We start from the raw sequence: 16,368 nt of genomic DNA on the forward strand, positions 1-16,368 counted from the left end.
AGTTGACATCTGAATGAGGCAAAGCTTCCTAACTATTAAGTAAATTAGAAAAAGGGGGATTTCAATTTTATTTTCTGTTGAAAGTGTTCATTTTATAAGGTAAGAGGATGTTTTATTTCTTAATTTATTTATTTTTAAATTTTTGTTTATTTATTTCTGGCCGCACTGTGCAGCTTGTGGGATCTTAGCTCCCCTACAAGGGATCGAACCCGTGCCCCCTGTGTTGGAAGCGTGGAGTCTTAACCACCGGACCTCCAGGGAGGTCCTTAAGGGGATGTTTTAAGTCGTGCTGTTTTGTAGTGGACATGCACTGACGTGCTAAGATGAGCTGGATTCATACCTAGAACTAGTGGTGGGAGATAGTCAAGGTTTTTTTTTAAGCATAAGAGCATGCATATTTGGTTTGATAGACTTCTGGGGATGAGTTTAAAAATATTGTTAGAGTTTCAGAAATGAAGTCATCTGGTTTAAATGTCTATTATGTTTTATAACAGCATGCTAGCTTAATGTCTTTTGACTTGCACATTTCAGTTCTCCACACCTAGCATTTTAAATCTGAATGCAGCCTTGGAGAGCTGTGATTCAATCCTATTATTTAACAGACAAGTTAGCCAAAGGCTGGGAGGGGACCAGAATCCAAATTGTGAATCTAATGTTTTTCTGTGGTGTCATGGTTCTGTTCATGGTTTTCTATTGAGTTTGGCAGCATGATAAGCTTTTTAGAGTTTTTAGTAAACATTGTTCTAATATAATTTTGTTTTATTGATTTAGGGAGATATAGGATTACCTGGCCCAAAGGGATCTGTAAGTATAATGAACAGTAACGGTATAAAAGATAAAAATATGAATAAAGCTATAGAAAATGCAATGCTCTGCTTTATGAAAGCATTCTAGAAAATTCAATTCTAAAAGGATTTACCTTTAAGGAAATTAACACCTACGTTTATTCTCTAAGTAGTGGATTAGTCCAAAGAAAAAACCGCACAACAGTGTAAATGGAACTGCCTTTTGACCTAATCACTCTAGAGGAAGGGTTCTTTTTTCATATTAAAGTGGCTCACTGAATATACGTCGTAATTTCTTCCACAAATGGTTTATTTTATAAGAACCGACCTGTGCTTTGCAGTGATAAGAACATAAGTGAAATTCGTTGTCAGTCATAGCATTGCAAATATTTCAGCAATTTTCTTAATCTTCTGTGTGTCCTCGTTGGGGAAGTAAGATATAGGCACGATACCTAAGAAAGTACAGATAATTATTAGAGCGAGAAAATAACCATCTCATTCAATTTATCATTTTACAGAAACGAAACTGATGTCCTTAGAGATTAGATGTATTCAGAATTATAGAACCAATGAATAGCAAATCTAGAATGGCTTGCTAATTTGAAAGGAACGCACATCTAATAAAATAAGAGATTTAAGATAATACAAGCAGAAAGGAGGAAGCTCAGACTTCAATCTCAAGTGCATCTATCACCAGTTTCCATGAATCTCCAAGTCTTCTTGTTTCTGGAATCCCCCCCTGACTTCTCTCTGTCCTGGTCCAATGTGTTATCCTCGTGACAGCCAGTGTCATCTAGATGAAAAGATAAAGCCCACTATCTATTCCTCCTCTGCTTAAAACCCTCTAAGAATAACATTTTACAGAATAATTCAGACTCTTAGCAAATGTATCCAAAGCCTTCAATGAGCCTCACCAGCCTCATCTCCGACCTCTCTGGAACGTCATCTGTCTGTGGTTCTTTTTGTTTGGCACATACTATTTAATGCCTTGTGGGCTTCTTCTAGTCCTGGACACTCTTTCTCTTTCCTTAGAATAGCACGTCCTACCTGAGCTTTTAGCCCCATCCTCAGCTGAGCTTTCTCGGGGAGGACCCACCCAGCCTTGGTTACAGTGCCCTGCCCTGGGCTCTTCACACAGCACTGAGATGGAAATTGTCACATTATATTATCTTACCTGTTTACATACTGCCTTTAAACACCATGTGACAGTCTCAAGCTTCAAATAACATCTTTATGCCTAAGAATCTTTGACAGGAATCGTTTAGGATTGAGAACAACGTAAAGAGTTAAACCTTGATAGAATTCGGTCATGGAAATCCTCCTTCACTGTCTAGAAATAATCAGTAATGTTAAAAGGTGAGAATTCAAGTTATAAAAGAAAAAAGTGGATGGACAATGCAGGTGTGAAAATGAGTTAATTTCATTTAAATTCGGATATAATACTCGGAATTAGCTCTTGATTCATCACCTCCCTTCCTACCCCTGTCTTTCCTGACATTACCCAAGTAATACAGATGAAATTGAAGTGCACCGTCCTAGAATCAGGGGACAGAGTTACTGACAGAAAAGCTTTTCCTTTTCTCAGTGATTTCAGCAAGACAAAGCTGGTAAGTGGGTGAGGTCTGCACGCTGGTTTCTGCATCAGCGTATCCCTCCTCAAGTGAGGAATCCTTTCCCAAAGACCCAGGGCCCTTGTGACGTCCTGGTCATGTGGGCCCTTGACTTCTTCATCAGAAATGCCCTGCTCCTTGTTCTAGCAAAATTTCAGATGTTGCCAGCAAGGTAATACACTCTGATTTGGCCTCCTTTGTCTTCCACCAGCTGTTTAGCGCATTCTGAATTCATTTTGGCTTCTCCTCCGGGTTTCTTTTAGAAGTCGCTATGGTCTTGCATACCCGTCACCCGACAGTTCCCCAACCTTCGTTCCATAACACGTGCTTAGCTTTCCCCCTTGACCCTGACTCTGGAAATCTTTTAAGCCATAATTTCTTCATAGAGGCAATTTTGACAGGTTGACTAAGATGAATATCAATTTTTTTGTGTATAAAGCACACTCCGTGAGCTTTCTTTAGATGTGTCTAGTGAAAGCCTTGCTTCGTCACCTTTATTTCTTCAGTTTAAAACATTTGAGCTTTTGAACAAGTTGGCTTTTCCTAGATAAATGTTGCATATGAAAAAGAAGCAGGATTGAGCTGCTTTATGAACATTCAGATCTTGACCAGTGGTGTTCCCTCAATGTCTCCTGTGCATTTATCTTCTCGTTTTTATTCTGAAAACACCAGTCCACTGAAACTACTTTGCCACAAATTCCACCAGAGGTAGTTTAAGAAAAAGTGAATTAATTTAGTCTCTCTTTAAAGCAGTTTTTGTAGATGAGGACTTTAAAGATACTTTTAGTGGTCTGCTTTCAGAAGAAAAATTTAATTGGTATATGCTTTCGTGCCAAGGAAATAATTGGTTTATTTTTAACATCTTTAATGTTTAGATTTTTAACTTCCTCAATACTTAGATAAACTATGGACTCACTTTTCTTGTTCTGGCATTTTAAATGCATTGATTTAGTTTTCTGTTAGTATTTTATAATTCCTGGATACATCTGGCTTCTTCAAACTCTCCAAAGAATGTTATAAAGGCTAAATAACTTATGTTCTTGGAAATATCTTTATTTTATGCTTTCTATATTGGTGATATAGAAGGTGACATGTCTTGTGAACTCAGTGGCCTTTCTGTGGCCAGAAAAAGTTAACACGTTTTATTAAAAATTAACGTGCTCTTAGAAGTGACTTAAAGTGTGAAGAATATGGTTTTAAAATATATCCTTCCCATTAACATTTTGAAATCATAACTATACCCCAAAGAAAGATCTTTAAAACGTTTACTTGAACTGGAATTCTAAGAGATTGGAGAGCTGCTCTGTGGCATTACGTGTGTTTACCTTGAGGCTTTGTAAGCTCTGAGCAAACACGGCTCGGGAGACAGAACGTAAGTAAACCCACAATTTCACGGCAGCGCTTGTATTAACATGAAGCAGACGCATTCCTTGTGTCTAGCCTGGACTAACAGTGCGCCCCTGTGTTCCAGGCAGGTAGCCCCGGGGAACCTGGCTTGAGGGGACCCGAAGGAAGCCGGGGGCTTCCTGGGGTGGAGGGACCACAAGGACCCCCTGGCCCGCGAGGCGTGCAGGGAGAACAGGGCGCCACCGGCCTGCCTGGGATCCAGGGCCCTCCCGTGAGTGCTGGGCAGCCCCTGGGGTTTCCCTTTGGAGACTCCATCCCAGGAGGGAGCGCGGGGGTAGGGCCAGACCTCAGCTCCTCAGCAGCATGGGGCCAGCTCTTCTGGTTCCAGCCACCTGTTTTCTTGCCCAGCCTGTCGGTTTACCATTGAACAATGTCCTCTTTGTGGTTCCGTGTACAAACTGGCTTTTGTCTTTTCTGTCCCAGGGCAGAGCACCCACCGATCAGCACATTAAGCAGGTTTGCATGCGAGTCATTCGAGGTAAATAAATCATCGCCGCTTGACGTTTTGTGTGCTTTAAAGGCGGGGGATTTGGAATACTAGTAATTTCACGTCTGTTCTATACAATTTGTCGCCATGTGCACTAGCTTATAGCCTCAAGGAAAAATAGTACCTTTCTGGGCTCGCCAGGATTTTTTTTTTTTTTTTTCCAATGTGGTTCATTTACAAGAAAGCATACACACACACACACACACACACACACACACACAGATACAGACACCTTTTTCCCCCCCTTTGGAACACAAATTCTCAGGCTCTTTCCCCTCTTAATATCCTACCACTTGGTGTGTACCTGGCACTGACCTAGGCTCTCTCTATAGATTATATGAGAAGTAACTGGCAGACTTCTGCCCATAAGAAGCCTATGGCGATTGCTATTTTTTATTTGATTCTGGTTGGAACCAATTCTATCATGAAGAAACACTCATCTTTTGTGTGTTCAGGAGATAGTATAATTTGTCTAGTAGAATCATAGAGTTTTTCAGAATGAAATGGTCCCCTCTATATTTGAAAACCAATATCGCAGACATCTTATCTTGAAAGGATATTTCCAGTTCAAACATTAAGTGTTGAGAAAATTATGACTTTATGTTAACTCTCACTTAAATAAGGCCAACTTAGGATACCTGCATTTGAACAGTTTAAAAATCTTGTTGAGAAATGTGTCTCCAATTCATTTTCTCCTTCACACCCTAAATTAAAAAAAAAAAAAAATCACACTAAAATATCTCCCCTATTTAATGGGAAAATGTTTTGTTCTCCATGGTTTTAGTGGATGTTTCTTAATCTATTTAATGCTTCCTGAAAGAGCCTACACAGTTATGAGTTTTTAAGACAGGCAGTGACCATTTCTAAGAAGCAGGCTTTCTTTAATGTCTGGTGTCTCTTCCAAGCGTGAAAAAACTTTTGAGAAGGAGAATTAATAGAAAGTCATGAATCCTCAGGGTATTTCATATTACTTAATATCTTCAAACTAAAAACGTGAGCCTAGGTCTCAAACGGTATCTCAGTACTAATTCTGGACAATGTCCTTGCATTTGAGAAGCTTCTGGGTATCCACTTCTTCCTGTGTTGAGAAGCTCACTTTCTTTTCGTCCCGGGTTTTCAGGTAACCAGCCAGGTTCAGGTGACACACTCATCTCTTTGGACACCGCTCAGCCCTGAAGTTTAAGGTCTTTTATCCCCTTGTCTCAGAGCAGCAGGGTCCATCCAGGGAGGGCTGAACAAAGCAGCACCAGTGAAACCTCCTGGCAGAAAGCCCGTGGACAATGACCCAGCTTTATTCAGGCCTCACCAGCAGCTTTGAAGCTCTGGTGACACATTTAGAAAAAAGGCACTTGAAATAGTTCTTTTTTCGTCCGAATCACTTTCATATTTCTGACTCACCTGGACTGTTTTGTTTTTTATCTTTTAGAGCATTTTGCTGAGATGGCTGCAAGTCTCAAGCGTCCGGACTCCGGAGCCTCGGGCCTCCCCGGGCGGCCTGGCCCCCCTGGTCCCCCAGGCCCCCCTGGAGAGAACGGTTTCCCAGGCCAGATGGGACTTCGAGGCCTCCCGGGCATGAAGGGCCCCCCCGGGGCTCTTGGTTTGAGGGGAGCGAAAGGTAAGGCATTTTGTCCACGTGGAACCAGGAGCACACACTGGCTTTTTTTCAGATGGATTCACTTGTCCTAAAGTGCCAGGTATCTAGGAGACAAGAAGATGGATTGTTCTCTTTTACTGTGGTGATGGTAAAGATTAGAAAACTATCGTTTGATATTTTCTTGGCCTTGGTGTGTGACAACAGTAGACCCAATACTGGAATTAAGGTCCCTTGACTTTTGGTACCAATCTTTTACAGTTACACTGCTTTAATCATAGTTCAAGGTAAACTTTACAGGATCTGGTAAAGGATTTTTTTTTGAGACCTTAATATCATTGTAGAACTCTTCTAAGATGGCAACTGGCCCTTGAATGTTATCTGTTACTTCAGGTAACAAAGTTTGTTAGCAGGACATCAGAAAAATCACAGCATGCCTCAAAGCCGCCTCCCTCTTCTTTTAAAGAGTGACGTTGGATATCAGTTTTGCTGTTTTTTTTTTTTTTTTCCGGGTCTGAGGTACAACTTTATTCCTTATTTAACATGTGAGAGGGTGTGAGGGAGTTTGTTTCTTCTCCTTTTATTTAAAGCAAGTTAAGCCCTGGAAACCAGTATTTTGTAGGCCAGCAGGATTGTGAGTGTGTTAGGTATTCTGCAGGGTTTGCAGAAGAACTGGCTGCCTCTGATGGTGTTTGCTAGATGAGGTATGTCAGCATGGGGGCTGGTGGGCCTGGGATAATCGACAGAAGGGACTAAAAGTGCAGAGTTTCTGCATCATGGTGAGTGACTGACAGCTCTCTGGGGAACTTCAGAAAAATGTGGCATCAAGAACAAGAGAGGGACTTTTGTTTTTTAGGCAGTGGTGCTCCAATTAGGGATAAATATTATGGTGCTAGCGGTCAGAGGTCAAACAAGATGCCTTTCAGATCTGTAGATGAATGCCTGATGTGTTTGGTTCAGGACACTCTCAGCTGGAACAGTGTTGTTAATTACGTTTTTTGTTTTTGTTTTTTTTGGCATGTGCAGAGCCGTGTGTTAAAAAAAAAAAAAAAAAAAAAGAGCCCTAATTGGGGCCTCCTGTGAATCTGACAGGATTTCCCTGTTTTTGGAGGCTGGACAAAATCATATGGAGAGAGCTCCGAGTTCACCTTAAACAGAACTGGACCTCTTCTCTGAAAGAACCCCTTAGCCATTCATTCATCTTGGTCCTGCTTTGAGCTTGCATTCAGGAATCCATAGCGGAGGTGCTCTCCCTGTGGTCGGGCCCCGTTCGCTCCGTGAACCATTCTAGGGAACTCCATGCTGTAGGCGGACTGCTGGCTGAGCTCGCCCTGTTGTGCCCCAGCCCACGGATAACTTCTCTGCCTTGGTGAGTTCACTGAAGTGAACTAAAGTACAACGGTTCCGAAAGAGTGGTCCCTGCAGCATCAACATCACCAGAGACCCCCTGAGTCAGCAACTCTGGAGAGGGGCCCGCAGTGGAAATGCACAAGTGTAGGGTGGTCCTTACCCTACAGGCAAGGTCCCGCCTTCCCAGGGAAGGACCACCTTGTAGGGCTAAGAGGATCACAGCCCTGTTTTCTCTGGCCAAAAGGAAGTCTCCATATTTGGGGCTGATCTTGACTTTGAGTTAGTAAGAGCCCGCTCCTGAAGTCCCATCTTATTTCCTAAGACAGGAAAATGTCTGTGTACTTGCTCCACCAGGAGAGCCTGCCGAGGGCTGCCTTCTCCAGCCTGGGCTCCACGTGGGACTGACCCAAGGAGCTTTAAACACTGCTCACGTCTGGGTCCCGTGCCCAGAGATTTTGATTGACTTGGTCTAGGCCCCAGGCTTTGAAAATATTCCCCAGGTTATCTGAAGAAGCAGTCAGGGCTGAGAAGCTCTGGAAACAAAGGTGACATGATCTGGACACTTTCCAGGAAGCTGGGAATCGCAGTGTGGAATTGTGTCTGGGTTGCGCTGGGTTGACTCCAGCAGTGAACCTTATTTTGAAGGGAAGAAAAATACATTCCTATATTTGGAACCTGAGAAATGCCTCTGGCACTAGGTTCATTCATCAACCAGAGTTCCATGTTATAAGGGGCTTCCTCCTATTTTTTCTGCGGTGTTTATGACATAGCCTATAATCCAGAAGTGAGATAGTTCTTTTCTTTTTTCTAAAGAGCTTTCTCGCCCCGCCCTCCTCCATACCTTTCTTGGCATTGGGTTCCTTTAAAGCAGCATCTCCTCCCAGTTCTACTTCTTAAGATTTGGGGTGTGGGCAGAAAGGAATAATCAGATTTTCTATCAGTTGCTGCTGTCATACATTTGGAGATGTATGGTTTTAGGTAATTGGACTTGACCTTTCTTGTCCACCACATACATTAGCAGCCCTACTTAGTAGAAAACACATAGTGTTCTACTACCCAAAGGTAGTAAAACAAATTTTCCTTGAGAATAAACACACCACCATTTGAAACTTAACTGTTCCACCAATCGGAGAAGAGACGTGTTTCATTGTCACCTGTTGCTTTTTTGTTTTCACGCTTAACAAAGAGGGGATGGTGGAAGTCTTGGTTTGCCATAGAGTTGCTCTGAGGGTCTTTTTCCAGAGAAATTCCTATGTAGATAAGTTTTATTAAAACAAATAAGTTTTACTAAAGCTTTTAACAGTTCAGGCTATGTCTTAATCAAATCACTGTTTTCTTCCTAAAAAGTTACTTTGAAAAACACAATGGAACATTTTTAACAAGAGCTAGTAGAAAAAAGCCTCAGACCGTACTGAAAGCTTCCATCATGTTTGTGTATTTTTTGGTTTTCACTGACATGTTTTGCACACTTTTACACAAACACATTAGAGCTGTGTGTTCATTTCATGTGATGCTTGAGCAGAAACGCGAAAGGCACCTGACTGGCCCTGGGTCCACTTTACTTAGGATTAAGTCAGTCTTTCATGTCATAAATACTCTTTGTAAATGTTCATGGTTTGTTTATTTCAACTCCCTTTGAGGAAGGCTGTGTGTATTTTTAGATCTTTTAGTGTGGGTCAAGCAGACGTGTCCCTGTGTTAACGAAGGCTGTGGAAAGTACACCGGGCATATCTGAGACTCACCTTTTCCGTTATTAATCTGCTCACCTGGAGGTAGAGCATCAATTATAGCTTCCAAATAGATGAAATTGAGAGCAATTTTGGAGCAATGAGAACTTCTCTAGTTTCCCCAACTCTGTTTTGAATCAAACTGCTTATTCTCTTCATACCTTATCCAAAGCTTATTTTACAAGCTTTTAATATGTCTTTTCTGACAATAGGCTAACAAAGGTGGACTTTAGTTCCCTGAGCCAGGTTTCCTATGTCTTGAAGGAAGACGTGACCAGTGTTTGAAGAAGTAGATTAACCCTGGGGGTAGCAGAGCCGACACACGACGGCCGCTGCAGGTTGCAGTGTGGCTCTGTCCCGGGGCTCGTTTTCGTGTTTTCCCATGACTGATCACCAAAAACCAGTTTCAAAGTTAAGACAGGGGTCTTTTTTTTTTCATTTGGAGAAAATGTTATTCTATATATCATACAATGCTGTTTATTATTGTCACCATGCTGTCTGTATTCCCTTTATTCTGCAGTATCCAAATACGCTGGCAATCCCATCCAATGAATTTTTACCTTCAGATCTTGTACTTTTCAGTTCTAGAATTACCATTGTTTTCCTTAAGAGTTTTCATATCTCTCCGGAAATTTCACATCACTTCGCCCTTTATTTCCGTCTTTTCCTATACGTTTGGTAACATATGTTGATACATAAAATAGTCCTTTTAAAGAGACCGCGGTCTTATTCCTCGCAAACAACATTTTGAAGTTGGTGCGGCTTTATGCTAGCGCGCGCTTAACTGTCACTTTCGCTGTGAAAGTTGCATTTTAATTTATAATCTTCATCTCGTGTCTTCAGAAAATGTGGTACATTCTCACTGCCAGCCTCAAAAATTACGAGGTGACACATTTAAATTGCTAAGTTAACAAGAGAGCTTAAGCTGTTAGTTTTAAAAATGCTAATTGTCATATCGTCCTAATACAGTAAGGCCATACTGACGATGAGTGTAAGAAACAACTAGTTTATGTATGAGTCCAAGCTGAGCTGTACATCCTTTCACAGTATCTATAAAATTTAAATTGATTTCAAAATGTAGTTGATTCACCATAAAAATGTTCACACAAGGACATTCACAGCTAAAGTATGGTAACTTTTAAACATTCATGTCACAATTTGAGATTTTTGACTATTTGACAAATGCACAGATGGTTGTACAGATATTCTTCCTATTTTTGTTGTGCACTTGTGACTTTGTTTTTTAAATTGTAACAAACCTGTCGATATTCAATGAGGTTGGGCGAATATTTGGAAAAAGTGATTATGTATAGAATTTGTTGCAAAATGCTATCGCATCTTGTAACAATGTAGTAAAATAATAATATACTACTGTACTAATGGGATAGTAGAACTGGTCTTGTACCAGAAGCGGCATACGTCATTCAGGACCAGTTAACTAAGGTATTAGGTCATCTTGTTAATGAGGCCAAGTTTCTAAGTTTGGTCCCTGCAGGGCCAGGATAACTTATGTAACTTTGTTCTGTGGCTGCCGAATCCCCGAATTCAATCAACTGTCTTGCAAACACACATGGTTGGTTGCAGTCCAAAGTACATTCCCTATAAATAATGAGAAGTGAAATGGAGGCACTGATGACAGCACACTTTAAATTTTGAAACTTCATTAATTTATTTTTGGTGATACTAAATTTACATTGTTCAAGAAATTAAAATGTCTAAAAAGATATTTAGTGAAGAGTGTCTCTCCCACCCCTGTCTCCCATCTGTCTGGTTTCCTTTATCCTTCTCATTAGGGAATCTCTATTATTAGTTTCCTACATACCCTTACCAGTGATGCTCTAAAGGATCTATGAATATATTTATTTTCCCTACATCCTTTTAACAACAAATCATGCTGTCCATTAGTAAGTGATCTGGGCCTTGCTTTTTTCACTTAACAGTATCTTGGGGATCATTTCAAAGACCTTTCTGGTTCTTCTACACCTGTGCATAGTATTCTGTTCTGTGGAAGTACCATAGTGTATTTAACCCTTTAATGGATATTTAGATCGTTTTCAATCTTCTGTTCAATTTTTTTTCATGTTGGATTTGCATATTTCTGATTAAACTTATTTTCCTAGTTATTTGATAATTTAGTTGCTATTACAAGTGGGATCTTTGTTCACTACATCTTATCACTGATTGTTGTTTGTATATATGAAAATGATTGATTTCCATGTATTTCGTACCTTGCTACTTTACTGAATTCTTTTATTGCTTTTAGTAGATTTTGAGTTGCTTTTCTAGGGTTTAAGATAAGCAGTCATATCATCTGAAACTAGGGATGGCTCAAACCAAATAATAAATAATAATGATAAAGTGGGCATCTTTGTAATGTTCTGACTATGATGAAGCTGCTCTGTGTTTCTCGTTAAGCATTATGCCAGCTTCAGTGCTGAGATAGATATACTCTATCATGTTAAGGAAATAGTCTGAGTCTTATTTTATTGACTGTTGTATCAGGGATGCATGTTTAATTGTCAAATATCTTTCCAGCATCTACAGATATGATCATTTGATTTTTTTCCCTCTTAGATCTCAATATAATTAACTTGATTTTTGCCTTGCTACATACTTACTACGACCTACATTGTGGCAACTTCCTACTTTTTGGTTTCTGAATGTAGGCTTTGCTTTAAGTTTAAAAATATTGAACTTTATAGACATATAGAAAAATAACATTTCTCTAATGAAACGCAGGTGACATGGGGGAAAGAGGTGATCGTGGACCCCCAGGAAGAGGTCCCAAAGGTTTGCCCGGGACTTCAGGTCTCCCAGGTAAGAATAAACAGGATGAGGTGGGAACTTGGCAGCCAGTGGGTGGTCTGAATTGGATCACATTTTAAAGAACTGCTCTTTGTTTACCTCTGTTTATCATGTGATGTGCAGTGATGGCTGGCGTGGATCTTTCAGAACCAACTTTAATGAGGAGTTAAATAGTCTGTAAATCACGTCTGTATTCTTTGAGAGAAAATACATGTCAGGGCTTGAAATATTACTTTCTTTTTTTTTTTTTTACATCTTTATTAGAGTATAATTGCTTTACAATGGTGTGTTAGTTTCTGCTTTATAACAAAGTGAATCAGTTATACCTATACATATGTTCCCATATCTCTTCCCTCTTGCGTCTCCCTCCCTGAAATATTACTTTCTTGAATAAGTACTTTAAAAAATAGTGTCAAGGTCCAACCACAATGCACTCGTTATAAAATTCTGAATGAATGGGGTCCTGTCCACTTCTAGCCCAGTTGAGAGTTCCCTCTTCTTTTCCTTTAAACCAAAAAGTCAGAGCAGCAGGAAAACGAGTCCACGTCTTCAGCTATTCGTGACGCATGGGGAGTAACTGACATCTTATTCTAAAAGCTTCTCCTTCAAACATCCAGACCCTCCAGAGGCCCACATCCCCAAATAAATAAACCTGAAACATTCCTACTCACGAAAGTCATGCCCAAGGACGCATCCCAGCTGGGTCGACCGAGGTGACAAAGTGGCCTCTGTGTGAGAGCCCGGGTCCTCTCACTGGCCGTCTGTTCTCTTTACACACTGGCTACTCTGTGGCCAGAGTCCAGGCTGCTGCACGTTGGGAATGACTGCCAGGTCCAACCACAGAAGCAGCCTTGCGGGCCGAAAGCCAGTTCAGTTGAAGAGCATGAATGGCCTGCAGTCTCCCAGCAGACGCTCTGATCACTGCTGGGACAGGGCTCAGGAAGGGCCCCAAAGCTCTGGGGAGACCAGTCCGGGGAGGGGAGCTTGTGCAGGGGGGTGCCCCACACTCCCACAGTGGATTTGGAAAACTTCGTTGAGGGAAATCTAGCAAAAGAAACGATCATTTTCTAATTCTGCCGGAGGTTTACATAGCCGATTGTGGCTATAATTGCAGCCTGAAGCATCGTTGCTTTCTAATTATCCATTCCATTGCTCCTGGGTTTGGCTTTCTCATTTAAAAGAATTTTTAAAAAATGCATTTGGAGATAGCTCAAACACTGCCTTTCTAAGACGGTGATTCACGGGCTGTCGAGATGTTTTCACAAACTGATGAATTTTTGTGATTGGAAAAGGAAGCCTTTATGATTGGAAAAGGACAGAAAACCTGGTTGGAGTTCAATGGGACCCAGACAAGAAGATTTTAGTAAACAATAAAGTCTGGATTCATTGATGGATGTTTAGAAGAGAGAAAAGGAAAATAGAATTTACCGAGTGCGCTTCTCCTTTATCAATGGTAGGAATAGGAGGTTTGAAAGCTGATAAAATATCATCTGTACCATTTACTTAGTTATCTATGTATTTATAGGAGAGACTGACAATTTCTCCTTTGCGCATTTGGTTGACAAATAACAGTTCTTGGATCAGCAACTTGCACTATTAGCACAATTTTCTTTTAGCAAAAATACATGATCATTTCCGGTGACTCTTATTTTTAAAACATCTGTTCATAAACCCCATTTTGAGTTTAAAAATGGGAAGATCGAGAAAGACCAGCTTGGATTTGTGCAGTGTTCCGGGATGCCACGAGGGGGCGCGTTATGCCTCACCTCGGGCTTGCCTGGTGCTCCGGGGCCCTTGCTCTGCCCCAGGGGGCTCCACAGGTTTGCTTTTTAGCACACCTGTCATCTGTGCTGCGAGTGGTAAGGTAGGGCAAGGCATCTCTGGCGTCTCTGCCTGGCCCTCATTGCATTTCCTTTATGACAGTGGTTCGATTTGTTGCAGCTGGTCTTGGAATTAATACTTAAATCTGATTTCTTAAAAAGCTTCGTGGGCTCCCCAGTTCAGGACCCCGAAACCTGCCCTTTTCCGTTTCCTTTCTGCCGTTTGCCAGCCCTTGCCCCTCCCTTCCTGGTACCACTTGGAAATCTGGTCTTTCTTTTTCTGTGCTTTTGTTACATTTTCATTGAGAGGGTATTTGACATTATTTAGTGAAAAATCAGAGTTACAGATTATTCTTGAAAAAATTAAGGCCAGGTTTCTGAAGCGTGCAGTTTCCTCGGTGCTTTACCACACAAGCTCAAAGGGTCCATATTTAGCAGCCTCCTTGAGGCACCAGCTGAGCTGGGGCTTTGGTTTTGGGTCAGCTCACATCCCCTTGTCTACACCTAAACGTACTCAGATGACAGTTTCCCAAATCCATCAAGTCCCTGAACAAGAGCTTTTAGGGCCATTCCGCCTCTAAAGTGAGTCCTCTGAAAGTGGACTCTTGGGAGTGTGGGTTCCATAAATCAGACATCTGGCCTCAAATCCTGACTCTCACTTACTAGCTTTATGACATCGGGCAAGTTCTTGACTGCCCAGTGCCTGTTTCCTCACTTACGAAAGAGTGATAATAGTCAATCACTTCTCCTGGAGAGGCTAATTCTGAGAATTAAAGAAAAATCAATCCACGTAGAGTGCTTAGGACAGTTTCTGGCTATAGTGGGTGCTCAAGAAATGTTAGCTATTGGTACTATTATTAACGTAACAAATGCACTTGTGCGTTTTGAGGTAGATGAAGGTCAGAGGTGGACCCTAGTTCAGTCCCTGTGGCTTCTCCCCTGGCTCTCAGTGAGAAGACGCTACTCTTCTGTCAGCCGGCGCCACCTCTGACATCTCGGACCTTCCCTCCGTGAAATCTACTTCAACTCCACATCACAAATGCAAAGTGCTGGGTCACAGTAAATCATGTCACTCGTTCATTATCCACTGAGAGGCTGGGCCATTTTTCATTTCCCCCGTAGAGCATGGAATGTGGTTAGGAATGTGATTTCTGGTCTCTCACAAACATGACCGTACGAGGACTTCAGGACCTGGGGGGACCTTCACCAGGGCTGTGTCCAGGAACTGGTCCGAAACCTTCTAGGTAAATATACGTCTTATGTAAAGGAAGGAGCCTGCAGAACAGGGTATTCTGTGACCCCCTTTGTTGTCCCGATTGTTGGATTTGGGACTCGAATTCTCCTGAATGGAAAGGAGATCCTTTGGTCATTCTTGGTGCTAACACATCTGATATCCTTGGAAAAAGGTTAACTAATACCTTCATGGTCTGTCAGTTGTCAGGACTGCTTTATTCTTTCTGGACTGTTTTCGTTCTCGGTCTCCCCTCCTTCTCTCAGCTTGTTCAGTGTTAAGTATTATGTGCCCTTCGGGTTTGTGATGGTACATCGCCTAATGTGGACCACGGGTTATTATTATGACCGTGACATGGACTGTCACTTTGGCTGTAGTTCTCTGTTGTCTAAACGTAGACCTAAATCGTCCAGCTTGCTTCTCGCCTGCAGCCAGAAGCCAGCAGGGCAGGTGTGTAAGAAGGATGGGCTCCGAACGAGGCTGCCCTGGGGTAGGTTCTGCTGTGTCACTCCTTTTCAGCTCTGCCACCTCTGTGTGCTCAGCTTGTCCCCTGCACATTGGGGGGTTATACCCCTACCTGCCCTATGGACTCATCTAGGAGGGTCTGTGGATGTGTTCATACATGGAAAGCACTTAGGTTAGTGCGTGGCTTATGGCAAACATTCTGCAATTTTAGCTCATTACTATTATTATTCTTTTTTCTTCCTTTTGTATTTGAAGAAATACAGACTTACAAAGGTCACAGGCCCTGACAAAGGTCTCCCAGGTAGTAAGTGACAGAGGCCAGTGTTCACACGTCCAGGTTCACGTCGTGGACAAAATGATGCCCTGGTGGTCCGGGTGTATGCTGAGTCTATCTCGCCATCCTGGCATCTGACTTCGGCACGATCCCCTTTCTGCCTCTCTCGTGGAGCTGTGGGGACCACATCAAGCGAGACCCCTGGGGCCTTAGACCCCCATCCCTGCCCCTACCTCCCGTCTCTTACCAGAGGCCTTCGGTGGGTTGTTGGATGGGGCTGTCTCATCACCAGTATCTTTTTGCCTGCCTGGTCCATTGGGGACTAGTTCCTTGGCACTCTGGGGATTTGAAGAAAAAATATTTGAGAGTGGGTCTTCACTTCCTCTTTGTGCATCTAAACGCACTGGGGGAAGGAGGAAGTTAAATGATGGTCGTGTGTGAATGTGCCCGGGAGGTTAGAGCTGACCTGCGCTCATCATGCCAGGTTTCTTGTGCAAGATTTGCAGATAGGTGAGATTCACTTGTGAATACTGGGTGGAAAAAGTCCCCAAGCGCAGGGGGCACACCTGTTTTAGGCTTATGTGTAGCAGTAGTCATCTCTCCTCTATTTCCACTGCTGTCCTGTTTCCACTATTTTATTCGGTTGTGGGCATCTTATGTAAACAGGCCACTTTATACACCACAATCTTAAACGTATGTGCTTTGTCAAACACCACAAAAGTTAGCTCGGTACGAGGTGAGAAATGTAAGAAATTCCCTATTTAATGCTGAAAATTATTTCCAGGTTTTGTTTTGTTTTTAAAGCCTGCCATGTAC

At 42.0% G+C, this 16,368-nt stretch overlaps 1 protein-coding gene across 1 annotated transcript in view; it reads left to right on the top strand.

Annotated features, from left to right (window-relative positions):
- Window positions 1–16,368, top strand: part of COL9A1 (collagen type IX alpha 1 chain) — an 83,230-nt gene that overhangs the window by 63,148 nt on the left and 3,714 nt on the right. The window contains exons 33-37 of the mRNA XM_065888667.1: window positions 772–804; window positions 3,867–4,013; window positions 4,226–4,280; window positions 5,716–5,904; window positions 11,697–11,774. Of these exons, the coding sequence (XP_065744739.1) occupies window positions 772–804; window positions 3,867–4,013; window positions 4,226–4,280; window positions 5,716–5,904; window positions 11,697–11,774 (502 nt within the window). The remainder of the gene's footprint in view (window positions 1–771; window positions 805–3,866; window positions 4,014–4,225; window positions 4,281–5,715; window positions 5,905–11,696; window positions 11,775–16,368) is intronic.

This window comes from Phocoena phocoena, chromosome 12 (genome assembly GCF_963924675.1).
Source record: "Phocoena phocoena chromosome 12, mPhoPho1.1, whole genome shotgun sequence".
NCBI lineage: Eukaryota > Metazoa > Chordata > Mammalia > Artiodactyla > Phocoenidae > Phocoena > Phocoena phocoena.